Source organism: Pristiophorus japonicus, chromosome 31 (genome assembly GCF_044704955.1).
Source record: "Pristiophorus japonicus isolate sPriJap1 chromosome 31, sPriJap1.hap1, whole genome shotgun sequence".
NCBI classification, from domain to species: Eukaryota; Metazoa; Chordata; class Chondrichthyes; family Pristiophoridae; genus Pristiophorus; species Pristiophorus japonicus.
In genome coordinates, this window is record NC_092007.1 from 6,923,017 (window position 1) to 6,949,934 (window position 26,918).

General features: G+C 52.7%; 1 protein-coding gene across 1 annotated transcript in view; it reads right to left on the minus strand.

Moving 5' to 3' along the window:
• Positions 1-5,043: 5,043 nt before the first annotated feature.
• LOC139240381 (nectin-2-like) overlaps positions 5,044-26,918 on the minus strand; it is an 83,631-nt gene continuing 61,756 nt past the window's right edge. The window contains exons 6-9 of the mRNA XM_070868866.1: positions 10,242-10,380; positions 8,152-8,212; positions 7,154-7,240; positions 5,044-5,550 (exon numbers count right to left, since the gene is read on the minus strand). Coding sequence (XP_070724967.1) covers positions 5,377-5,550; positions 7,154-7,240; positions 8,152-8,212; positions 10,242-10,380 — 461 coding nt within the window. The 3' untranslated portion in view covers positions 5,044-5,376. The remainder of the gene's footprint in view (positions 5,551-7,153; positions 7,241-8,151; positions 8,213-10,241; positions 10,381-26,918) is intronic.

Sequence of the window (26,918 nt, forward strand, 5' to 3'; positions counted from 1 at the left end):
GCATTTTCTGCATTAGCTTGAGAAGTTATTCCTAACTGAGTGAGGGGGCATTACAATTTTGATAAACTCCCCATGGCATTTTCTGTCAATAGCAAGTCTGGGTGTCAGCCGTGGCTCCCTCACCTCAGAGTCAGAAGGTCGTAGGTTCAAGGCCCACTCCAGAGACTCGAGCCCCATAATCTAGGCTGACGCTCCCAGAACTGAGGGAGAGCCGCACTGTCGGAGGGGCAGTACTGAGGGAGAGCCGCACTGTCGGAGGGGCAGTACTGAGGGAGCGCCGCACTGTCGAAGGGGCAGTACTGAGGGAGCCCCGCAGTGTCGGAGGGGCAGTACTGAGGGAGCGCCGCACTGTCGGAGGGGCAGTACTGAGGGAGAGCCGCACTGTCGGAGGGGCAGTACTGAGGGAGCCCCGCACTGTCGGAGGGGCAGTACTGAGGGAGCGCCGCACTGTCGGAGGGGCAGTACTGAGGGAGCCCCGCACTGTCGGAGGGGCAGCACTGAGGGAGAGCCGCACTGTCGGAGGGGCAGTACTGAGGGAGCCCCGCACTGTCGGAGGGGCAGCACTGAGGGAGCGCCGCACTGTCGGAGGGGCAGCACTGAGGGAGAGCCGCACTGTCGGAGGGGCAGTACTGAGGGAGCCCCGCACTGTCGGAGGGGCAGCACTGAGGGAGCGCCGCACTGTCGGAGGGGCAGCACTGAGGGAGCACCGCACTGTCGGAGGGGCAGGTCTTTCAGACGAGACATTAAACCGAGGCCCCGTCTGCCCTCTCGAGTGGATGCAAAAGATCCCATGGACACTATTTGGAAGAAGAGCAGGGGGAGTTCTCCCTGGTGTCCTGGGGCCAATATTTATCCCTTTTCCAACATCACTTTAAAAAAAAAATACCTGATGATCTGGTCATTATCACATTTGTGGGAGCTTGCTGTGCACAAATTGGCTGCTGCATTTCCCACATAACAAGAGACTACACCCCAAAATGGTTATTCACTGGATGTAAAGCGCTTTGGGACGTCCCGCGGTTGTGAAAGGTGCTATATAAATGCAAGTCTTGCATCCTCCACCAACTCAACCAGCTGGAATGTTGAAAACAGTTTGGTTTTAAACCCCGCGGGGGACACAGTGTAAACCCAGGCTGCACTCCTGGCTTGTTGGCATCTTGACAGACTCGGTCACTGATTTCCACCATAGACACGGGCTTTCTGTTTTTTTTTTCATTTTAATCATTACTCTTCCGCTCGAGAGATCTTTGAATGTTTATCAATGGAACAATGACATCCCTGCAGGAGCAGGCAGGGGGAGGGGAGAGCCAATCGTGTGGTTACAGGGAAATCTGCCGTCACCCCGGGCAACCACTCGGGAGTTGTGTTCAACTCGTACACAGACACTAAGATGACAGCGTTTAAATCCGGTCTACTATCACGTGACGAGAATACATAAGGAGAAACTGTTCCCACTGGAGAGAGGGGTCGGTAACAAGAGGGCACAGATTCAAGGCAGGAACATTCGAGAGGAAGTCACGATCTTGGAGAGGGTGTGGAGATTGACCAGAATGGTTCCGGGGATACATAAGAAATGGGAGCCGGCCATTCGGTCCCTCGAGCCTGCCCCGCCATTCAATAAGATCATGGCTGATCCGATCATGGACTCAGGTCCACTTCCCCGCCCGCTCCCCATAACCCCTTATTCCCTTATCGCTGAGAGCATGCAGAAATCAAGTGCAGGCAAGGAAGGAAGGAAGGAACGTGCGGCAAACCAGTCCCACCCTCCCTTACCCTCAACTGGAGCTGAAGGTGTTCCCCTTAGAACAGAGACGGTTGAGGAGGAGATTGATCAGAACGGTCCCGGGATGAGGGACTTCAGTGACGTGTTCAAAACCATGAGGGGTCGAGACAGAAGAGAGAGAGAGAGAGAGAGAGAGAGAGAGAAAGAAACTGTTCCCCGGGGCAGGAGGGGGGGGTAACCAGAGGGACACAGATTGACGATAATCGGTAAAGAACCCGAGGGGGAGATGAGGAGAATGTTTGTACGCAGCGAGTTGTTGTGATCGGGAACGCGCTGCCTGAAAGCTCGGTCGGAGCAGGTTCAATAGTGACATTCAAACGGGGGAATTGGGTAAATACTGGAAGGGGGAAATGTGCCGGGGCTGTGGGGTAAGAGCAGGGGGGGAGTGGGACTGATTGGATCGCTCTGTCACAGAGCCGGCACAGCACGGGCTCGAGGGGCCCAGTGGGATCCTCCTGTGCTGTAAGATTTTATAAGAAGCTTTGTAGGTGGGAATATTAAAAATATTAAGACAATTCTGAATAAAAATTTAGCTGATGACTGATTTCCTATCGGTCCTATTTTTTTATAATTCTGGTCTACACATTCTAAACCGTGTACTGTTTTAAACAGAAGCTCGAAATCTTTTAATTCTGCTCCTTTTCGCAGAGAGCAAAGGGGGAAAACTTGGTTTTTATAATTAATAACCGGCTGACTGAATGGAAAGATTGGTGGGTTAATCTGGTGACAGCCACTGCAGTGAGCAAGTTGCCAAGCGTCAATCGAAGGGTTAAAGGACGCACAGGGGTGTAGCAGTTACCCAGCATGCACCAGAGACGCCCTCCCCCCCCCACACCACCCTCCCTCGCGGAGCTCGTCCTTTCAGTCCAGCCAATTCCCCCGGCTGTTTAAAGGCATCGAGCACAAAATAAAACCCCTCAGAAAATGAAATTCTGAAAAAAAAAATCAAATCCAATCAGATCTGAAAAAGCTGCAGTCAAACAGTAATGAAAATTAAATAGGATTATCCTCTCAGTTCCAGATCAGGAGATGGGCGATTCCACTGCTTTCATCCCAAGTGCTTTTTGAACTCGAGAATCCGCGTTATTACGCTCCCAGTTATTTTAGCGCTTTGCGCGACATAAAGGATTCATTTACTGCAATTTCCTGCAAGATGGGGGCTCCTCCCAGCTGCCCCGTGGTGCTGACAGGACCCGTACACAGGCTGCCTTGCTCAGACTCTGTGCCGTTAGCTGGGCCCAGCCCGAGAGCTGGCCGGGGAACCAGCCTCAGAGCCCGCGCGCGTCGGAAGGCGAGAAAATGAGGGACCGTGCACAGAACTCTAATGGGAATCGTGTGGGTGTGCGTGTGTGTGTTTTGTGTGTGTGTGTGTGTGTGTGTGTGTGTGTGTGTGTGTGTGTGTGTGTGTGTGTGTGTGTGTGTGTGTGTCTGTAGCTATGGGGACAGGACGGCATGGGGCTTGGTTGTGATGCACCCCATGGCCGGTCAGCCTATTGGCACCGGTGATTAATGGGTGCTGGAGGACGGCTTGTGCCCATCGCATATCCCACCCCCCCCCCCCCCCAGCAATGCCCCTCTCCCCCAATACCCCACTCCCCATCCAATGGCCCCTCCCACTCGTGTACCACAGCCGAGTGAATCAGCCTGGGCAGGAAGCCGTTTGTTGTCAGTGGACTGTGAGCAAATCTCCACAACCCTTCCCGACCCCCCCACCCCACCAGTAACCCCCCTCTATCCTTCCCCATTACATGGCCCAGCAGGAGTCAGGACCCCTGTGACTGAGTGTCATCCCCCCACCCTTTCTCCCCACGCCCTCCTTCTCTCCCCTCCCCCCAGCAGCCCCTCTCTCCCCCCCTCTTTCTGCCAATCCCTCGTTCCTGTCCAATTGGACCCAACCATCCGCACGCAGTGAGTGGCAATGGACACCCCCCCACTGGCATCTCACTCAGTGCCCTGGTCCAACACTGGGCGATGGTGGGGGGGGGGGGGGGGGAAAATCGGGAGAGGGAGCTAGGGAGGTAGTGTGACCCAGCGACCCCCTCTCCACCCCGCAGTGTGACCCACAACCCCCCTCCACCCCGCAGTGTGACCCCACGACCCCCTCTCCACCCCGCAGTGTGACCCCACGACCCCCTCTCCACCCCGCAGTGTGACCCCACGACCCCCTCTCCACCCCGCAGTGTGACCCAGCGACCCCCTCTCCACCCCGTAGTGTGACCCAGCGACCCCCTCTCCACCCCGTAGTGTGACCCCACGACCCCCTCTCCACCCCGTAGTGTGACCCAGCGACCCCCTCTCCACCCCGCAGTGTGACCCCACGACCCCCTCTCCACCCCGCAGTGTGACCCCACGACCCCCTCTCCACCCCGCAGTGTGACCCACGACCCCCTCTCCACCCCGTAGTGTGACCCCGCGACCCCCTCTCCACCCTGCAGTGTGACCCCACGACCCCCTCTCCACCCCGCAGTGACCCACAACCCCCTCTCCACCCCGTAGTGTGACCCCGCGACCCCCTCTCCACCCTGCAGTGTGACCCCACGACCCCCTCTCCACCCCGCAGTGACCCACAACCCCCTCTCCACCCCGCAGTGTGACCCACGACCCCCTCTCCACCCCGCAGTGTGACCCAGCGACCCCCTCTCCACCCCGCAGTGTGACCCCACGACCCCCTCTCCACCCCGCAGTGACCCACAACCCCCTCTCCACCCTGCAGTGTGACCCAGCGACCCCCTCTCCACCCCGTAGTGTGACCCCGCGACCCCCTCTCCACCCCGTAGTGTGACCCCGCGACCCCCTCTCCACCCCGCAGTGTGACCCACAACCCCCTCTCCACCCCGCAGTGTGACCCAGCAACCCCCTCTCCACCCCGCAGTGTGACCCCACGACCCCCTCTCCACCCCGCAGTGTGACCCCGCGACCCCCTCTCCACCCCGTATGACCCCGCGACCTCCTCTCCACTCCGTAGTGTGACCCCACGACCCCCTCTCCACCCCGCAGTGTGACCCACGACCCCCTCTCCACCCCGCAGTGTGACCCACGACCCCCTCTCCACCCCGCAGTGTGACCCACGACCCCCTCTCCACCCCGCAGTGTGACCCCACGACCCCCTCTCCACCCCGTAGTGTGACCCACGACCCCCTCTCCACCCCGTAGTGTGACCCCACGACCCCCTCTCCACCCCGTAGTGTGACCCCACGACCCCTTCTCCACCCCATAGTGTGATCCCACGACCCCCTCCCCTCCCCGCCCTGCAGTGTACAGTTCAGGACTAGGCCCCAGTCAGACTCTGTGGCCTAGTTTCTGCCAGTCGAGAGCCTCAAACTCAAGTGAGGTCGCAGGGCAATCGTGCTCCGCGGGAAGTTGGGGAAAGTGGGGGGGAGGCAGTGGTTCTGGTGCTTCTACCCCCCAAACCCCACCCCTGCACCTCACTACCCAAAGGGCCCATCGCGAGTTCCCACAGTGCCGAGAATATCCTGCGGCCACGTTGTGCGGGAAGAGGGGGCCAACACAGCGGTCAGTTAGTGTTAAGAGGAGTAAAGGTGTTTAGGGGAGCGGTGATGTGGCAGGGCTGGGGGAGCGGGGAGGCCCAAATCCTACACGTACATTCCCTTCGACACAAACTCCTGGCTCTGCCGGTGTTGGTCCTCCGGGGCGGAGAAGTCATTGTAAATGGGGTTCTCCTGCTCCAAGTACTCTCCGGGGGCGCTGTCGTTGGGGGACTTGAGGTCGGAGCCCGCCCCGGGCTCGTCGTAATACTGGGTGAGGGTCTGCGGAGAAAGGGAGAGAGAGATAAAGCAGAGCATCAATTGTGAGCAGTCCCACCTCTTCCCCACCGCATCCCCCCTCCCCCAAACTGACCACAACCTCTGAACCCCATCCCCACCCCCACTGACCGTGACCTCTGAACCCCTGACCCCAACCCGCCCCACTGACTGTGACCTCTGAACCCCCCCCACTGACCGTGACCTCTGAAGCCCCTCCCCACCCACACTGACTGTGACCTCTGAAGCCCCTCCCCTCCACCAACACCCCCACGACACAAGCCTAGATGGTGAGCACCCGCCTGATATTCAACCACACGCATCTCCCAACCTCCAATTGAACAATTCTCATCTTTGTGTTGAAATCCCTCCATGGCCTCCTCATACCCCTCTATCTCTGTAACCTCCTCCAGCCCCTACACTCCTCCCTATCTCTGTAACCTCCTCCAGCCCCTACACCCCTCCCTATCTCTGTAACCTCCTCCAGCCCCTACACCCCTCCCTATCTCTGTAACCTCCTCCAGCCCCTACACCCCTCCCTATCTCTGTAACCTCCTCCAGCCCCTACACCCCTCCCTATCTCTGTAACCTCCTCCAATTCTGGCCTCTTGCTCATATCCCCCCATTTCCATCACTCCACCAATGGCGGCTGTGCCTTCAGCTGCCTGGGCCCTGATTTCTGGAATTCCCTCCCTAAACCTCTCCGCCTCTCGCTCTCTTCTCCTTTAAGACGCTGCTTAAAACCCACCTCTTTGACCGAGCTTTTGGTCACCTGCTTGCCCCAAATCTCTCCTTCTGTGGCTCGGTGTCAAATTTTGTCTGAAAAAACGCTCCTGTTAAGCGCCTCGGGATGTTTTGCTATGTACAAGGTGCTATATGAATACAAGTTATTGCATTCAAATATGCTCCAAATCAGAGGCGTCTAAACAGTTGCCCGTGTGAACCTGCTCCGACCGACCTTTCAAGCAGCGCGTTCCAGATCACAACAACTCGCTGCGTACAAACATTCTCCTCATCTCCCCCTCGGGTTCTTGACCGATTATCGTCAATCTGTGTCCCTCTGGTTACCCACCCTCCTGCCCCGGGGAACAGTTCCTCCTGATTTACTCCGTCAAAACCCCCCTCGTGATTCTGAACACCTCGATCAAATCTCCTCTCGACCTTCTCTGCTCCGAGGAGAACAACCCCGGCTTCTCCAGTCTCTCCCCGTCACTGAAGTCCCACATCCCCCGGGACCATTCTGGTCAATCTCCCTCCGTACCCTCTCTCAGGCCTTCACATCCTTCCTAAAGTGTGGTGCCCAGATGGGGGCCTAACCAGTGCTGTGTAAAGGTTCAGCATAACTTCCTTATTTTTGTTCTCTATAAATAGAGGCAGAGAGACCAGAATCCTGTGTGCTGTTTTTAAAAGACAGCGTTCCCAACCTGCCCTGCCACCTTCAGCGATTTGTCCACACATCCCCCCCCCCCCCCCGCCAGATCTCTCTGTTCATGCACCCCCTTTAGTTTATATTGCCTCTCCTCGTTCTACCCACCAAAATTTATCACCGCGCATTTTTCTGCGTTAAATCCCTCGACAGAATGACTGTCCCAGCCTCTCTGACACTCACCATCCCATTATCATCCTCACCACTGGTTTCGAAGTAGGTCGTGTTGAGAGGAACGCTCTCCATTTTGTCGACTTCCGTTTTCTCAATCTAAGGAAGTGCAAAGTAAGCTTTAACCTTGCAGGTGATGACATCGGAACATTCTTTGCATCCAAGAAACTGCGGTGGTGGGCCATCATAACCAGGTGCCAGCCGTGGTTCAGTGGGTACACCTCTCGGCCCAGAGTCAGAGGGCCGTGGGTTCAAGCCCCACTCCAGGGACTTCCGCACAAAATCCAGGCCGACATTCCCAGGGCGGTACTGAGGGAGCGCCGCACTGTCGGAGGGGCGGTACTGAGGGAGCGCCGCACTGTCGGAGGGGCGGTACTGAGGGAGCGCCGCACTGTCGGAGGGGCGGTACTGAGGGAGCGCCGCACTGTCGGAGGGGCGGTACTGAGGGAGCGCCGCACTGTCGGAGGGGCAGTACTGAGGGAGCGCCGCACTGTCGGAGGGGCAGTACTGAGGGAGCACCGCACTGTCGGAGGGGCGGTACTGAGGGAGCGCCGCACTGTCGGAGGGGCAGTACTGAGGGAGCGCCGCACTGTCGGAGGGGCGGTACTGAGGGAGCGCCGCACTGTCGGAGGGGCGGTACTGAGGGAGCGCCGCACTGTCGGAGGGGCGGTACTTTCGGATGAGATGTTAAACCGAGGCCCCATCTGCTCCCTCAGGTGGATGTAAAAGATCCCACGGCCACCAGTGAAAGAAGAGCAGGGGGTGTTATTCCTGGGGCCAATATTTAACTCTTAACCAACATCACTAAAACAGATGATCTGGTCATTACCACATTGCTGTGTGTGGGAGCTTGCTGTGCGCAAGTTAACTGCCGCATTTCCCACAATACAACAGTGACTACACTCCAAAAGTACTTCATTGGCTGTGAGGCGCTTTGAGATGTCCTGAGGTGGTGAAAGGTGCTTTATAAATGCAAGTCTTTCTTTCTAAATAACTGGAGCACAAAATACCTTTGAGAGTTCGGTCGAGGTGGGTTTTGGAGGCGGAGGTTTGTAGTTTGGAGGCTCAAACCTGCAATAAAAACATATCGGTAGATATAAATAATGGGATCATTGTAAATGTTACATTTCTTCCCGAATATCTTTCAAAGACTTTTTTTTTTAAATAAAGAGGTATACTGTAATACAAGTGTAACAGGCCGGGGGTCTGTGTCTGAGATTCCTTCACCAGCTCAACCATGCACACTGAGCTCCCGATTCCAGCCACACATTAATATCCGCTTGCCACCTTCTTCAAGCACTGGTCGCTGGGGAGATACAACAGAGGGGTTTGCTCAGAGCGTAGTTAAAATCAACCACAGTGGTGTGTAGGACTGGAGTCACCTATAGGCCCAGACCGGGTAAGGACGCAGATTTCCTTCCCTAAAGCGCATCGGTGAACCAGTTGGGTCGATCAGACAGCTTCACGGGTCACTTTTGCCCAGACCGGCTTTTGAGAAACGGATTTCGAATAGTTGTGGTGGGGTTTGAACGCGTGTCCCGGGATTACTAGTCCTGGTAACATAACCAATGCACTGCCGCAGCCACGTTACAGTGCATGGCAGTATCGAGAGACAAGTTCAGGACTGGCCCTTTGGATGGGCAGCAAGCAGGGACAATTGTCCGACGCTGGATTCTCACATCCGGGGATTCCCAACTTGGGGTTTTCGCAGAACGGCACTGGAGTCGGGAACGCTGGATCGAGCACTCCTCCGGCAGATAGACCCTGCTGCAACCCTGTGTCTTAGTACAGCGTAGCACGGCTGCACTTCTGGCACTTCCTGACTTCCTGTCACCCCAATGGCGGCACTTCCCGTCACCCCAATGGCGGCACTTCCCGTCACCCCAATGGCGGCACTTCCCGTCACCCCAATGGCGGCACTTCCCGTCACCCCAATGGCGGCACTTCCCGTCACCCCAATGGCGGCACTTCCCGTCACCCCAATGGCGGCACTTCCCGTCACCCCAATGGCGGCACTTCCCGTCACCCCAATGGCGGCACTTCCCGTCACCCCAATGGCGGCACTTCCCGTCACCCCAATGGCGGCACTTCCCGTCACCCCAATGGCGGCACTTCCCGTCACCCCAATGGCGGCACTTCCCGTCACCCCAATGGCGGCACTTCCCGTCACCCCAATGGCGGCACTTCCCGTCACCCCAATGGCGGCACTTCCCGTCACCCCAATGGCGGCACTTCCCGTCACCCCAATGGCGGCACTTCCCGTCACCCCAATGGCGGCACTTCCCGTCACCCCAATGGCGGCACTTCCCGTCACCCCAATGGCGGCACTTCCCGTCACCCCAATGGCGGCACTTCCCGTCACCCCAATGGCGGCACTTCCCGTCACCCCAATGGCGGCACTTCCCGTCACCCCAATGGCGGCACTTCCCGTCACCCCAATGGCGGCACTTCCCGTCACCCCAATGGCGGCACTTCCCGTCACCCCAATGGCGGCACTTCCCGTCACCCCAATGGCGGCACTTCCCGTCACCCCAATGGCGGCACTTCCCGTCACCCCAATGGCGGCACTTCCCGTCACCCCAATGGCGGCACTTCCCGTCACCCCAATGGCGGCACTTCCCGTCACCCCAATGGCGGCACTTCCCGTCACCCCAATGGCGGCACTTCCCGTCACCCCAATGGCGGCACTTCCCGTCACCCCAATGGCGGCACTTCCCGTCACCCCAATGGCGGCACTTCCCGTCACCCCAATGGCAGCACTTCCCGTCACCCCAATGGCAGCACTTCCCGTCACCCCAATGGCGGCACTTCCCGTCACCCCAATGGCGGCACTTCCCGTCACCCCAATGGCGGCACTTCCCGTCACCCCAATGGCGGCAGCACTTCCTGTTACACACCGCCCCCCCCACCCCAATGGTGAGTAGGCCTGGTGGATATCCATCCCATCCCCCCAGGGCTGTGACTGAGCCTGGGGACTGAGGGGTGAAAGGTCGGAGGCCAAGCCACTGTGCCCCCACCTCTCCCCTCGTGACTGAAGTATCTGTCTGGTGAAGTGGGGAAAAGAAGTCAGTAAACTTTGAACACAGGCTCAGTAACTCACTCGTCATCCTCGGCGGTTACATTCTTCCGCTGATTCTTAAATATCAACACCGCCGTCACCAGCACAGTCAGGATGACAATGGCCGCAATGATCCCGCCCACAATGGCTCCAGTCGTTGAACCCGATTCCATTGGACTCTCTGAGATACGGAGAGCAAAGGAGAAACAGAATAAGTCATCGTACTGCCTCGACAGTGTCCCATCAAACACTCCCAGGGCAGGTACAGGTACAGCACAGGGTTAGATACAGAGTAAAGCTCCCTCTACACTGTCCCATCAAACACTCCCAGGACAGGTACAGGTACAGCATGGGGTTAGATACAGAGTAAAGCTCCCTCTACACTGTCCCATCAAACACTCCCAGGGCAGGTACAGGTACAGCATGGGGTTAGATACAGAGTAAAGCTCCCTCTACACTGTCCCATCAAACACTCCCAGGGCAGGTACAGGTACAGCACGGGGTTAGATACAGAGTAAAGCTCCCTCTACACTGTCCCATCAAACACCCCCAGGGCAGGTACAGGGGGTTAGATACAGAGTAAAGCCCCCTCTACATTGTCCCATCACACACTCCCAGGGCAGGTAACAGGGGGTTAGATACAGAGTAAAGCTCCCTCTACACTGTCCCATCAAACATTCCCAGGACAAGGTACTTTCAGAGGTGACATCTTTCGGATGAGACGTTAAACCGAGGCCCCGTCTGCCCCCTCAGGTGGATGTAAAAGATCACATGACACTATTGGAGGAAGAGCAGGGAGAGTTCTCCCCGGTGTCGGTGTCCTTGGGCCAATATTTATCCCTCAACCAAAATCACAAACAGATTATCTGGGTCATCATCACATTGCTGAGTGTGGGAGCTTGTTCTGCACAAATTGGTTGTCGCGTTGCTAACATTACAAGTGACCACACTTCAAAAAAATACTTACTTGGCTGTAAAGCGCTTTGGGACGTCCTGAGGTTGTGCAAGGTGCTATATAAATGCACGTTCCTTCTTTCACACCCTATCTCTCAATCCTCCTTTTCAGAAACACATCCATTTTTCGTGCCCCATTCAATCCCCATCCCTGGTGCCTTTTTTCTCAACTCGGCGGCCCATTGAGCCTCCAAACTCGCGGGCTCCGAACTCTTCCTCAAGTGGACAATGCTCCACCCTTCTGTCAGATTTTCAGTCACTTTCCTTAACCATTCAGTACAGCTGAAATTCAGAACACCTGGTACACTCACTCCTGCGTCCCCCAAACAGCCAATGTACCTTCCCAGCCTGCCTCCCATCTTCCACAATCTTGAGCTCACCCTGAACTCTGCTGTCCCGCTCACCCATCACCCCGTGTTCACTGACCTACATTAGTTGCTGGTCCGCAACACCTCCATTTTAAGATTCTCATCCTCCCTATCTCTAACCTCCTCCAGCCCCTACACCCCTCCCTATCTCTGTAACCTCCTCCAGCCCCAACACCTCTCCCTATCTCTGTAACCTCCTCCAGCCCCTACACCTCTCCCTATCTCTGTAACCTCCTCCAGCCCCTACACCCCTCCCTATCTCTGTAACCTCCTCCAGCCCCTACACCTCTCCCTATCTCTGTAACCTCCTCCAGCCCCAACACCTCTCCCTATCTCTGTAACCTCCTCCAGCCCCTACACCTCTCCCTATCTCTGTAACCTCCTCCAGCCCCTACACCCCTCCCTATCTCTGTAACCTCCTCCAGCCCCTACACCTCTCCCTATCTCTGTAACCTCCGCCAGCCCCTACACCCCTCCCTATCTCTGTAACCTCCTCCAGCCGCTACACCCCTCCCTATCTCTGTAACCTCCTCCAGCCCCTACACCCCTCCCTATCTCTGTAACCTCCTCCAGCCCCTACACCTCTCCCTATCGCTGTAACCTCCTCCAGCCCCAGAACTCTGCGCTCCTCCAATTCTGCCCTCTTGCAAATCCCGATTTCCATCGCTCCACCATCGGTGGCCGTGCCTTCAAGTGCCTGGGCCCCAAGCTCTGGAATTCCCTCCCTAAACCTCTCCGCCTTTTTAAGATGCTCCTTAAAACCGACATCTTTGACCAAACTGTTGGTCACCCGTCCCCTGATATCTCCCTATGTGGCTCAGTGTCAGATTTTGTCCGATAGGCGTTCCTGTGAAGCGCCTTCGGGGACCTTTTACTATGTTAAAGGCGCTATATAAATGCAAGTTCTCGCGGCTGTTCCAAGGGACCACGGTTGGTCAGCGACCTGTGTGGCCTCTGGAGATAATGCGGACACAGGTTCCTGGTTTAGCCACGCCGCCACACACACAGCGGATAAATGTATCAGCCCAATGTAACGTGACGTGTCGGGGCGTGGGGCACATTCCAACACACACACCGGATTCCTCGCCCTCGATACATTCGGATACAACATCACAACACGAGCACATCATGGACCCAATGCTATCTGAACTGGAACAGATAGCCTCAACTCAGCACCGTATTTTACCTAAAGATCGGGCACTGGAGGAAGTTACAGAGATACGGAGGGGTGTAGGGGCTGGAGGAGGTTAGAGAGATAGGGAGGGGTGTAGGGGCTGGAGGAGGTTAGAGAGATACGGAGGGGTGTAGGGGCTGGAGGAGGTTAGAGAGATAGGGAGGAGTGTAGGGGCTGGAGGAGGTTACAGAGATAGGGAGGGGTGTAGGGGCTGGAGGAGGTTACAGAGATAGGGAGGGGTGTAGGGGCTGGAGGAGGTTACAGAGATAGGGAGGGGTGTAGGGGCTGGAGGAGGTTACAGAGATAGGGATGGCTTCAGGGGCTGGAGGGGGTTACAGAGATAGGGAGGGGTGCAGGGACTGGAGGGGATTACAGAGATAGGGAGGGGTGCAGGGGCTGGAGGGGGTTACAGAGATAGGGAGGGGGCGAGGAAGGATTTGAAAACAAGGATGAGAATTTTGAAATAGAGGCGTTGCTTAACCAGGAGCCAATGTAGGTCAGCGAGCACAGGGGGTGATGGGTGAGTGGGACTGGGTGCGAGTTAGGACACGGGGCAGTGAGCACAGGGGGTGATGGGTGAGTGGGACTCAGTGCGAGTTAGGACACGGGGACAGTGAGCACAGGGGGTGATGAGTGAGCGGGACTGGGTGCGAGTTAGGATACGGGGACAGTGAGCACAGGGGGTGATGGGTGAGCGGGACTCAGTGCGAGTTAGGACACGGGGCAGTGAGCACAGGGGGTGATGGGTGAGTGGGACTCGGTGCGAGTTAGGACACAGGGCAGTGTGCACACGGGGTGATGAGTGAACGGGACTGGGTGCGAGTTAGGACACGGGGGCAGCTGAGTTTTGGATCACCTCTAGTTTACGTAGCGCAGAATGTGGGAGGCCAGCCAGGAGTGCATTGGAATAGTCGTCAATTTTCACATGTACGGCGACGACACCCAGTTCTACATCACTAACACTTCTCTCGACCCTTCCACGGTCCGACATCCAGTTCAGGATGAGCAGAAATTTTCCCCAATTGAATATTGGGAAGACCGAAGCATTGTTTTCGGTCCCCACCACAAACTGCGTTCCCTAGACACTGACTCCATCCCTCTCCCCAACTCCTGTCTGAGGCTGAACCAGACTGTTCGCAACCTCGGGGTCACATTTGACCCTGAAATGGGCTTCCGGCCACATATGCACAGCATAACTAAACCCGCCTGTTTCCACCTCTGCAACATCGCCCGTCTCCACCCCCTGCCTCAGCTCATCCGCTGCTGAAACCCTCATCCCTGCCTCCGTTACCTCCAGACTTGACTATTCCAACACATTCATAAGAACATAAGAATTAGGAACAGGAGTAGGCCATCTAGCCCCTCGAGCCTGCTCCGCCATTCAACAAGATCATGGCTGATCTGGTCGTGGACTCAGCTCCACTTACCCGCCCTCTCCCCGTAACCCTTAATTCCCTTATTGGTTAAAAATCTATCTATCTTTGACTTGAAAACTTTCAATGAGCTAGCCTCAACTGCTTCCTTGGGCAGAGAATTCCACAGATTCCCAACCCTCTGGGAGAAGAAATTCCTTCTCAACTCGGTTTTAAATTGGCTCCTCCGTATTTTGAGGCTGTGCCCCCTAGTTCTAGTCTCCCCGAACAGTGGAAACAACCTCCCCGCCTCTATCTTGTCTATCCCCTTCATAATCTTAAATGTTTCTATAAGATCATCCCCTCATTCTTCCGAACTCCAACGAGTAAAGACCCAGTCTACTCAATCTATCATCATAAGGTAACCCCCTCATCTCCGGAATCAGCCTAGTGAATCGTCTCTGTACCCCCTCCAAAGCCAGTATATCCTTCCTCAAGTAAGGCGACCAAAACTGCACGCAGTACTCCAGGTGCGGCCTCACCAATACCCTGTACAGTTGCAGCAGGACCTCCCTGCTTTTGTACTCCATCCCTCTCGCAATGAAGGCCAACATTCCATTCACCTTCCTGATTACCTGCTGCACCTGCAAACTAACTTTTTGGGATTCATGTACAAGGACCCCAGGTCCCTCTGCACCACAGCATGTTGTAATTTCTCCCCATTCAAATAATATTCCCTTTTACTGTTTTTTTTCCCCCAAGGTGGATGACCTCACACTTTCCGACATTGAATTCCATCTGCCAAACCTTAGCCCATTCGCTTAACCTATCCAAATCTCCTTGCAGCCTCTCTGAGTCCTCTACACAACCCGCTTTCCCACTAATAGTGTCATCTGCAAATTTTGTTGCACTACACTCTGTCCCCTCTTCCAGGTCATCTATATATATTGTAAACAGTTGTGGTCCCAGCACTGATCCCTGTGGCACACCACTAACCATTGATTTCCAACCGGAAAAGGACCCATTTATCCCGACTCTCTGCTTTCTGTTAGCCAGCCAATTCTCTATCCATGCTAATACATTTCCACTGACCCCGCGTACCTCTATCTTCTGCAGTAACCTTTTGTGTGGCACCTTATCGAATGCCTTTTGGAAATCTAAATACACCACATCCATCGGTACACCTCTATCCACCATGCTCGTTATATCCTCAAAGAATTACAGTAAGTTAGTTAAACATGATTTCCCCTTCATGAATCCATGCTGCATCTGCTTGATTGCACTATTCCTATCTAGATGTCCCGCTATTTCTTCCTTAAATGATAGTTTCAAGCATTTTCCCCACTACAGATGTTAAACTAACCGGCCTATAGTTACCTGCCTTTTGCCTGCCCCCTTTTTTAAACAGAGGCGTTACATTAGCTGCTTTCCAATCCGCTGGTACCTCCCCAGAGTCCAGAGAATTTTGGTAAATTATAACGAATGCATCTGCTATAACTTCCGCCATCTCTTTTAATACCCTGGGATGCATTTCATCAGGACCAGGGGACTTGTCTACCTTCAGTCCCATTAGCCTGTCCAGCACTACCCACCTAGTGATAGTGATTGTCTCAAGGTCCTCCATTCCCACATTCCTGTGGCCTGCAAATTTTGGCATGGTTTTTGTGTCTTCCACTGTGAAGACGGAAGCAAAATAATTGTTTACGGTCTCAGCCATTTCCACATTTCCCATTATTAAATCCCCCTTTTCATCTTCTAAAGGAACCAACATTTACTTTAGTCACTCTTTTCCATTTCATATATCTGTAAAAGCTTTTACTATCTGTTTTTGTTTTGCGCAAGTTTACCTTCGTAATCTATCTTCCCTTTCTTTATTGCCTTTTTAGTCATTCTTTGCTGTTGCTTAAAATTCCTGGCTGGCCTCCCACATTCTACCCGATGTAAACTAGAGGTGATCCAAAACTCGGCTGCCCCGTGTCCTAACCCGCACAGAGTCCCACTCACCCATCACCCCCTGTGCTCACTGACCCCGTGTCCTAACCCGCACCGAGTCCCACTCACCCATCACCCCCTGTGCTCACTGACCCCGTGTCCTAACCCGCACCGAGTCCCACTCACCCATCACCCCCTGTGCTCACTGCCCAGTGTCCTAACTCGCACCGAGTCCCACTCACCCATCACCCCGTGTCCTAACTCACACCGAGTCTCGCTCACCCATCACCCCCTTTGCTCACTGCCCAGTGTCCTAACTCGCACAGAGTCCCACTCACCCATCACCCCCTGTGCTCACTTCCCTGTGTCCTAACTTGCACCAAGTCCCAATCACCCGTAACATTAAAATTAGAGCCAGGCCGTTCAGGGGTGATGTCACCAAGCACTTCTTCACACAATGGGGTGTGGGAATCTGGAACTCTCTCCCCCAAAAGCTGTTGACTTGTAGTCAATTGAAAATGTCAAAACTGAGATAAATACAATTTTTGGGGGTTAAGGGTATCAAGGGAAACGGAACCAAGGCAGGTAAATGGGGTTAAGACACAGTTCAGCGACGATCTAATTGAATGGCGGAACAGGCTCGAGGGGCTGAATGGACCTCCTCCTGTTCCTGTGTAACAGGCTCGAGGGGCTGAATGGGCCTCCTCCTGTTCCTGTGTAACAGGCTCGAGGGGCTGAATGGGCCTCCTCCTGTTCCAATCAGAGAGGAGCCTACAAGCAGGCCAAGGCCCGCAAACCAGGAGTGAACCCGAGCAGGGGTGTCAAATAGAATTTGTAAAACTTTTGACGGCGTTGGCAATTTTTTTTACATCTGCGGCCGAGTTTATTCTGGGCAGTGTTGGTGGGAAGGGATGGGTTTCAATTCCGGTTATCTGCAGACATGTGCACAATATAAAAGAGCAGTTTCAAGAATAGAACACGAGTCATTCGTAAACAAGAAGGGCAGAGAGTAAACGCTACTGACGTGATACAACTTGCTAAATAAATGTGTCTGGTGGAGGGTGGAATCGTGCCAAGTAAGGCTTAAGGTTCCAGAAAGTCTGCCGGGTGTCTGGAGGCCAAGTATACAGGTGAGGGAGGTAACTCCAGTGTGTGTACAGGGGAGGCCGGGAGGGTAAAGTAGATCAAGTCGAAATGTCAGCAGTCTTTGACACAGTTGACCACTCTATCCTCCTCCAACTAGAGCTGATCCAAAACTCGGCTGTCTCATGTCCTAACTCGCACCAAGTCCCGCTCACCCATCACCCCCTGAGCTCATTGCCCCGTGTCCTAACTCACACCGAGTCCCGCTCACCCATCACCCACTGCCCCGTGTCCTAACTCGCACCGAGTCCCGCTCACCCATCACCCCCTGTGCTCACTGCCCCGTGTCCTAACTCACACCGAGTCCCACTCACCCATCACCCCCTGTGCTCACTGCCCCGTGTCCTAACTCACACCGAGTCCCACTCACCCATCACCCCCTGCGCTCACTGCCCCATGTCCTAACTCGCACCAAGTCCCGCTCACCCATCACCCGCTGTGCTCACTGACCTACAATGGCTCCCGGTTAAGCAACATCTCAATTTCAAAATTCTCATCCTTGTTTACAAATCCCTCCAGCCCTACAACCCCACAGATGTCTGCGCTCATCCAATTCTGGCCTCTTGCATGCCCCACCCGCGATTTCTATCGCTCCACCATCGGCGGCCGTGCATTCAGCTGCCTGGGTCCCAAGCTCTGGAACTCCCTTCCTAAACCTCTCCGCCTCTCTCCTCCTTTAAGATGCTCCTTAAAACTGACCTCTCTGACCCAGCTTTTGGTCACCTGCCCCAAATATCTCCTTCCTCAGTGACAAATTTTGTTTCGCTCCTGCGAAGCGCTGTGGCACTGTTTAAATGCAAATTGTTGTGTGTGTACAATGGTGAGGGGTCGGTCAGTCCGGTGTTTACGAGAAGTGTTATCCCAGCAGTACTGAGATAGCCGACAGGCTCACCCATGGTAGCTGGAGTTTCCCTGGGCAAACCGGTTCTGTTTGTTTTCAGCGCAATCGCAGACATGGAAACAATAACGAGGAAACACGAACAATAAGTTAGCTAGAAGCACCGAGAGTAGAGTTATTACTGCCAAGGCCCCGTCTGCCCTCTCGGGTGAATGTAAAATACCTCGCGGCCACTATTGCAAGAACCGCAGGGTTGGGAGAGCTCTCCAATGTCCTGGGACCCAGTATTTAGCCCTTAACCAACGTCACTAAAAGAGACGCGCGATCTGGTCGTTCACATTTGTGGGAGCTTGCTGTGCGCAAATTGGCTGCCGCGTTTCCCACACTGCAACAGTGAGCACATTTCAACAAACTGCTTCGTTGGCTGTAAAGCGCTTTGGGACGTCCGGAGATGAAAGGCGCTATATAAATGCAAGTCGAGTTTTCCTGAATTCTTCCAGCTACTTCCTGGTGATTCTGGAGGTGGAGGTGTGCGGGGCCGGGCTTATCAGACGAGTCACATACTAGGTAATCAGGAGAGTCATTCCAGAGACTGCCACACCCCAAAAAACACACAGACTGCAATCAGACACCACAGGCCGAAACTCTGACACAAACCCGGACTATCGGGAACAGTCAGCCGGAGTGTTTACAGGAAGCACAGCTCCATCGAGAGAAATCTGATCAGTAGCTTTCGGAATCGGATAACACAAGTAGACAGGCAGGCACCTCAACAACTTGCAGTTGCACAGCACCTTCAACATTGTAAAACATCCCAAGGCGCTTGACAGGAGCGATTATCAGAACAAAATTTGACACCGAGCCACTTAAGGAGATATTAGGGCAGGTGACCAAAAGCTGGGTCAAAGTGGTCGGTTTTAAAGAGCGTCTTAAAGGAGGAGAGAGAAGGGCAGACAGGTTTAGGGAGGGAGTTCCAGAGCTCGGGACCCAGACGGCTGAACGCACGGCCCCCAATGGTGGAGCGATTAAAATTAGGGATGCTCAAGAGGGCAGAATTAGAGGAGCGCAGAGATCGTCGAGGTTTGTGGGGCTGGAGGAGGTTACAGAGATAGGGAGGGGTGTAGGGGCTGGAGGAGGTTACAGAGATAGGGAGGGGTGTAAGGGCTGGAGGAGGTTACAGAGGCTCAATTGAGGAACAGTGGAGGACTTTTAAGGAGCTCTTTCATAGTGCTCAACAAAAATATATTCCAGTGAAAAAGAAGGGCGGTAAGAGAAGGGATAACCAGCCGTGGATAACCAAGGAAATAAAGGAGAGTATCAAATTAAAAACCAATGCGTATAAGGTGACCAAGGTTAGTGGGAAACTAGAAGATTGGGAAAATTTTAAACAACAGCAAAGAATGACTAAGAAAGCAATAAAGAAAGGAAAGATAGATTATGAAAGTAAACTTGCGCAAAACATAAAAACAGATCGTAAAAGCTTTTACAGATATATATAAAACGGAAAAGAGTGACTAAAGTAAATGTTGGTCCCTTACAAGATGAGAAGGGGGATTTAATAATGGGAAATGTGGAAATGGCTGAGACCGTAAACAATTATTTTGCTTCGGTCTTCACAGTGGAAGACACAAAAACCATGCCAAAAATTGCTGGTCACGGGAATGTGGGAAGGGAGGACCTTGAGACAATCACTAACACTAGTGGGGTAGTGCTGGACAGGCTAATGGGACTCAAGGTAGATAAGTCCCCTGGTCCTGATGAAATGCATCCCAGGGTATTAAAAGAGATGGCGGAAGTTATAGCAGATGCATTCGTTATAATCTACCAAAATTCTCTGGACTCTGGGGAGGTACCAGCGGATTGGAAAGCAGCTAATGTAACGCCTCGGTTTAAAAAAGGGGGCAGACAAAAGGCAGGTACCTATAGGCCGGTTAGTTTAACATCTGTAGTGGGGAAAATGCTTGAAGCTATCATTAAGGAAGAAATAGCAGGACATCTAGATAGGAATAGTGCAATCAAGCAGACGCAACATGAATTCATGAAGGGGAAATCATGTTTAACTAATTTACTGTAATTCTTTGAGGATATAACGAGCATGGTGGATAGAGGTGTACCGATGGATGTGGTGTATTTAGATTTCCAAAAGGCATTCGATAAGGTGCCACACAAAAGGTTACTGCAGAAGATAAAGGTACACGGAGTCAGAGGAAATGTATTAGCATGGATTGAGAATTGGCTGGCTAACAGAAAGCAGAGAGTCGGGATAAATGGGTCCTTTTCGGGTTGGAAATCGGTGGTTAGTGGTGTGCCACAGGGATCAGTGCTGGGACCACAACTGTTTACAATATACATAGATGACCTGGAAGAGGGGACAGAGTGTAGTGTAACAAAATTTGCAGATGACACAAAGATTAGTGGGAAATCGGGTTGTGTAGAGGACACAGAGAGTTTGCAAAGAGATTTAGAAAGGTTAAGCGAATGGGCTAAGGTTTGGCAGATGTAATACAATGTCGGAAAATGTGAGGTCATCCACCTTGGGGAAAAAAAAAACAGTAAAAGGGAATATTATTTGAATGGGGAGAAATTACAACACGCTGTGGTGCAGAGGGACCTGGGGGTCCTTGTGCATGAATCCCAAAAAGTTAGTTGGTGCAGCAGGTAATCAGGAAGGCGAATGGAATGTTGGCCTTCATTGCGAGAGGGATGGAGTACAAAAGCAGGGAGGTCCTGCTGCAACTGTACAGGATATTGGTGAGGCCGCACCTGGAGTACTGCGTGCAGTTTTGGTCACCTTACTCAAAGAAGGAAATACTCGTTTTGGAGGGGGTACAGAGACGATTCACTCGGCTGATTCCGGAGATGGGGGGGGGGGGGGTTACCTTATGATGATAGAATGAGTAGACTGGGTCTTTACTCGTTGGAGTTCAGAAGGATGAGGGGTGATCTTATAGAAACATTTAAAATAATGAAAGGGATAGACAAGATAGAGGCAGAGAGGTTGTTTCTACTGGTCGGGGAGACTAGAACTAGGGGGCACAGCCTCAAAATAAGGGGGAGCCAATTTAAAACCGAGTTGAGAAGGAATTTCTTCTCCCAGAGGGTTGTGAATCTGGAATTCTCTGCCCAAGGAAGCAGTTGAGGCTAGCTCATTGAATGTATTCAAATCACAGATAGATAGATTTTTAACCAATAAGGGAATTAAGGGTTATGGAGAGCGGGCGGGTAAGTGGAGCTGAGTCCACGGCCAGATCATCCATGATCTTGTTGAATGGCGGAGCAGGCTCGAGGGGCTAGATGGCCTACTCCTGTTCCTAATTCTTATGTTCTTATGTTCCGAGATAGGGAGGGGTGTAGGGGCTGGAGGGGGTTACAGAGATAGGGAGGGGCGAGGAGGCTAAGGAGAGATTTCAATACGAGGGTGAGAATATATATTTTTTTCTTAAATCGAGGCATTGTTGGGACTGGGAGCCAATGTAGGTCAGTGAGCACAGGGGGTGATGGGTGAGCGGGACTTGGTGCGAGTTAGGACACGGGGCAGTGAGCACAGGGGGTGATGGGCGAGCGGGACTCGGTGCGAGTTAGGACACGGGGCAGTGAGCACAGGGGGTGATGGGTGAGCGGGACTCGGTGCGAGTTAGGACACGGGGCAGTGAGCACAGGGGGTGATGGGTGAGCGGGACTCGGTGCGAGTTAGGACACGGGGCAGTGAGCACAGGGGGTGATGGGTGAGCGGGATAGTGTGAGTTAGGACACTGGGGCAGCCGAGTTTTGGATGAGCTGATAGTTACGGAGCGTGGAAGATGGGAGGCCGGACTGGGGGAGTGCTGGAATAGTCGAATCTTTTCTCTCCTTTTGGGAACGAGAACGTTCCAGATCTCCACCACCCTCTTTGTGGAAAAAATGCTTCCCGATTTCAATCCCGAACAGCTTAGCACAAATCTTAAGATTGTGAATTCGCCTCACCAAAGGATATAGTTTCTCTATCTACCCGATCGAATACCTTTATAAATGTAAACTCTTCGATCAGATCACCCCTCAACCTTCTTGACCGTGTCAGCTGTGGCTCAGTGGGCAGCACTCTCGCCTCTGAGTCAGAAGTTCGTGGGTTCAAGACCCGCTCCAGGGACTTGAGCACAAAAATCTAGCCTGAAACTCCCAGTACAGTGCCGAGGGAGCGCCGCACTGTCGGAGGGGCAGTACTGAGGGAGCGCCGCACTATCGGAGGGGCAGTACTGAGGGAGCGCCGCACAGTCGGAGGGGCAGTACTGAGGGAGCGCCGCACTATCGGAGGGGCAGTACTGAGGGAGCGCCGCACAGTCGGAGGGGCAGTACTGAGGGAGCGCCGCACAGTCGGAGGGGCAGTACTGAGTGTGTGCTGCACTGTCGGAGGGGCAGAGCTGAGGGAGCACCGCACTGTTAGAGATGCTGTCTTTTGGATGAGACATTAGACCAAGGCCGCAACTGCCCTCTCAGGTGGATGTAAAAGATCCCACGGCCACTATTTCGAAGAAGAGCAGGGTAATTATCCCCGATGTCGGGTCCAATATTTATCCCTCGATCAACATCAACAAAAACAGATGATCTGGGTCATTATCACATCGCTGTTTGTGGGAGCTTGCTGTGCGTAAATTGGCTGCTGCGTTTCCTACATTACAACAGTGACCGTACTCCAAAAAGGACTTCATTGGCTGTAAAGTGCTTTGAGATGTCTGGTGGTCGCGAAAGGCGCTATATAAATGCAAGTATTTCTTTAAACCTCAAACGGATACAGGCCAAGACTACGCAACCTGTCCATATAATTTCACCTTTATAGCCCCAGGTGTCATTCCAGATGGGGTCTGACCAGAGCTTTATACAGCTGTGACATACCATCCACCACTTAGTAGTCCAGCCCGAACACAAAGGCCAACGTTCCCTTCGACTTTGATTATTTTGTTGTACCTGTCCGCTAGATTTAGTGATGAGCGTACCTGGGCTTCTCAAATCTCTCTGCTCATTATTAAGGAAATAAATACAGCAGTACCACTAAAAATAAAACACAAACCATTGAGTCTAAAACCCGTGGTATTCCCCCGATTACACAAACCCTGAGATAGCGTGGGCAGATCGAGTGAAACTCTATCTCATCCTGCTGTGCGCCGCAATGTATCAGACTCAAGAAGTTATTTACTGTCAACTGCGAGGATTTATCCAAGGTGACGAGGGAAAAATTGCAGCAAATGTTTCTGTTTCATTCATTCCATTGATGTGGCAGTCGCTGGCATTTATTGCCCGAAGCCTCACTGTCCTGGTAAGCAATGGTGGGTTTATTCATAACAATTGGAAACGATGGAGTGGTTAACTGAACCCATTTCAGACTTAACTGTTACCCAGTGTGTGACAGACCTGTACCCACCAGTACTGTACCCTAGTGTTATACAGTGACAGACCTGTACCCACCAGTACTGTACCCCAGTGTTATACAGTGACAGACCTGTACCCCAGTGTTATACAGTGAGAGACCTGTACCCACCAGTACTGTACCCCAGTGTTATACAGTGACAGACCTGTACCCCAGTGTTATACAGTGAGAGACCTGTACCCACCAGTACTGTACCCCAGTGTTATATAGTGACAGACCTGTACCCACCAGTATTGTACCCCAGTGTTAGTGACAGACCTGTGCCCACCAGTACTGTACCCGTGTTATAGTGACAGACCTGTACCCACCAGTACTGTACCCCTATGTTATACAGTGACAGACCTGTACCCAGCAGTACTGTACCCCAGTGTTAGTGACAGACCTGTACCCACCAGTACTGCACCAGTGTTATACAGTGACAGACCTGTACCCATCAGTACTGTACCCCTATGTTATACAGTGACAGACCTGTACCCACCAGTACTGTACCCCAGTGTTATACAGTGACAGACCTGTACCCACCAGTACTGTACCCCAGTGTTAGTGACAGACCTGTACCCACCAGTACTGTACCCCAGTGTTATACAGTGACAGACCTGTACCCACCAGTACTGTACCCCAGTGTTATACAGTGACAGACCTGTACCCACCAGTACTCCTTCACATCTGGTCTCTGACAGTTCTTATCCTTGGCTCATGCCTAATTCTTATCTACCTTCCATAATTCACAGGCATGGAGTCAGCTTTCACCTGCACACTGATGGTACTCAACTCGACCTCTGCACCCTCCTCCCAAACCCCTCAACTGCCTCCATGCTTTTAGACTGCTAGGCCGATGACCACTCCCTCGAGCTGGACATCGAGAAGAGCAGAGGCTTTGGCCTGGAGTTTCCACTGGGCTTCAGTGCATTTTGCCAGAAAATCTGCCAACCCAGCACAAACGATCGAGGGATTAAGTGCAAATGGAGTTTCTACGATCGATTGCACTGGTTTACAAAACATTACACTGGAAGCCAGCTCCGCCCACAAAACTGGCCCTGCCCCAGGATGAAATTATCAACCTTGGAGCCTTTCCACTAATTGTGGGCCTTTGAGGAAGCTCTTAAAAATTAAGTATTTTTAAAGTTGTTCTCAGTTATTTAAAAATCAGGTTACTCACAAATGCGTGTTATTTTAGCGATTAAAACCATTTTCAGCTGTATTAATAAAACTGCACCAGGTTACCACTCTTCAATATATGGAGCAATATTTTTAAATGCAAAAAAAAAAATCAACCTCAACTCCTCCTTCGCCCAATCACCCAAGTCTCCAAAAATTTACCAACCTCAGCCTTGAATATACTCAACGACAGCCTCCACAGGCCTCTGGGGCAGAGAATTCCAAAGATTCACCCCCCTCTGAGTGAAGAAATTCCTCCTCATCTCAGTCCTCAATGGCCGACCCCTTATCCCGAGACTGTGTGACCCCTGGTTCTAGACTCCCCAGCCCGGGGGGGAAAACACCCTCCCTGTATCTACCCTGTCAATCCCTGTAAGAATGTTGTATGTTTCAATGAGATCACCTCTCATTCTTCCAAACTCTCGAGAATATCGGCCCGGTCTACTCAATCTCTCATCAGACAATCCCCCCATCCCAGGAATCAGTGACAATTTCACATAGGCAATCCCCGTTCTAAATGTTGAGAGCAGAATTCATAATGCAAACATAATAAAATGGGGTCTGAAATATGTCCGCCTTTCCTGTGCTGGTTATTCTCGGCCTTAAATCACCCTTTCAACTGGAGTCTGCACTCGGTTGCCATGGGAGACCGATGGGTACAAAATTAAATTAGCATAGCCTGTCACTATTGATGTGCCGTGGATTAACATTCGGTGTTTATTTAGGTCAACAATGATCGATTAATCCCTCTTGCGTGTTGCATTGTTAAGAAAAAAAAAAATCATAGGCCTCGGGAGGTGAATTAGGAATCTACCCGAACCCGATTGCAGGACTGGGCCGGAGGTGAAATTTAGGCTGGTGACAAGTGCGAGACCTAGGCCTCGTTTTCCCTTTGGCTGCAGATTAAGTAAAAATAGTGCAGCGATCTCTGCAAGTCACGTACATTCACAAGCTAATCGGCAGAGTCATCTTGGTCTCTTGAATTCACGTGCACTACCTGGAATTTCCCCACCCTGGGTTTTTTTTTGACATTTTAACCATCATTTCCCAGAGGTAATCCAGGGACTTCCCTACTCATTGACAAATATCAACACTTGGGTTAAAAGTGTATCCAGAAATTCTCCTCAAAAAACCGACAACGCTTTCATCCAAAAAAAAACATCCAGTGATTAATTGACGTTATTTTGTGGCTTTTTCTACCTCGTAACTGCGTAGTTTTGTTCTCCGTATTTAAGGAGGGATATACTTGCATTGGAGGCAGTTCAGAGAAGGTTCACCAGGTCAATTCCTGGTTGAAGGGGTTAACTTATGAGGAAAGGTTGAGCAGGTTGGGCCTCTACTCATTGGAGTTTAGAAGAATGAGAGGTGATCTTATTGAAACATTCAAGATTCTGAGGGGGCTGGACAGGGTAGATGCAGCGAGGATGTTTCCCCATTGTGGGGGAATCTGGAACTAGGGGGCATAGTCTCAGAATAAGGGGTCGCCCATTTAAAACTGAGATGAGGAGGAATTTCTTCTCTCAGAGGGTTGTAAATCTGCGGAATTCGCTGCCTCAGAGAGCTGCGGAGACTGGGCCATCGAATATATTTAAAGTGGAGTTAGATTTTTGAGCGATAAGGGAGTGAAGGGTCATGGGGAACAGGCAGGGAAGTGGAGTTGAGGCCAAGATCAGATCAGCCATGATCTTATTAAATGGCGGAGCAGGCTCAAGGGGCCATATGGCCTACTCCTGCTCCTATTTCTTATATTATCACCCTGCCCAATGCAGGAGGCCATAGTTTGAGGAGTCAGTGATGCAGGCAGAATTATGGCCAAGAGCTCGGACACTGAATCGGTTAATAGGGAGACCTGGTGGCTCAGTGCGTACCCCTGGGCCGCCTGGATCAGAGTTAGACTGGCTCCCTAGTCAGCATTGAGTTCGGCAATCTCAGCCCAGATGTTTGAAAATGAGACTCCGTACCAGGGCCAGAGAGAAAGCAATGGTCCTGCTCCTTCGGGAACCCTGTTGGCAAGTACATCGGCGAGGAGGGCAGGGGGGGGGGGGGAAATAGTCCCACTGACCCCTGCTCTTTCCCCATAGCCATGCAAATCTTTCCTTTTTCAAATAGTTATCCAATTCCCTTTCGAAAGTTACTGAACCCGCTTTCACCACCCTTTCAGGCAGCGCATTCCAGATCCTAGCCAGCTACGTTAAAAAAAGTTTCATGTTCCCTTCAGGTTCTTTTGCCAATTATCTTAAACCTGCCTCCTCTGCAATAGAAGAAGAACATAAGAAATAGGAGCAGGAGTCGGCCATACGGCCCCTCGAGCCTGCTCCGCCATTTAATACGATCATGGCTGATCCGATCATGGTCTCAGCTCCACTTCCCCGCCCGCTCCCCATAACCCCTTATCGGTT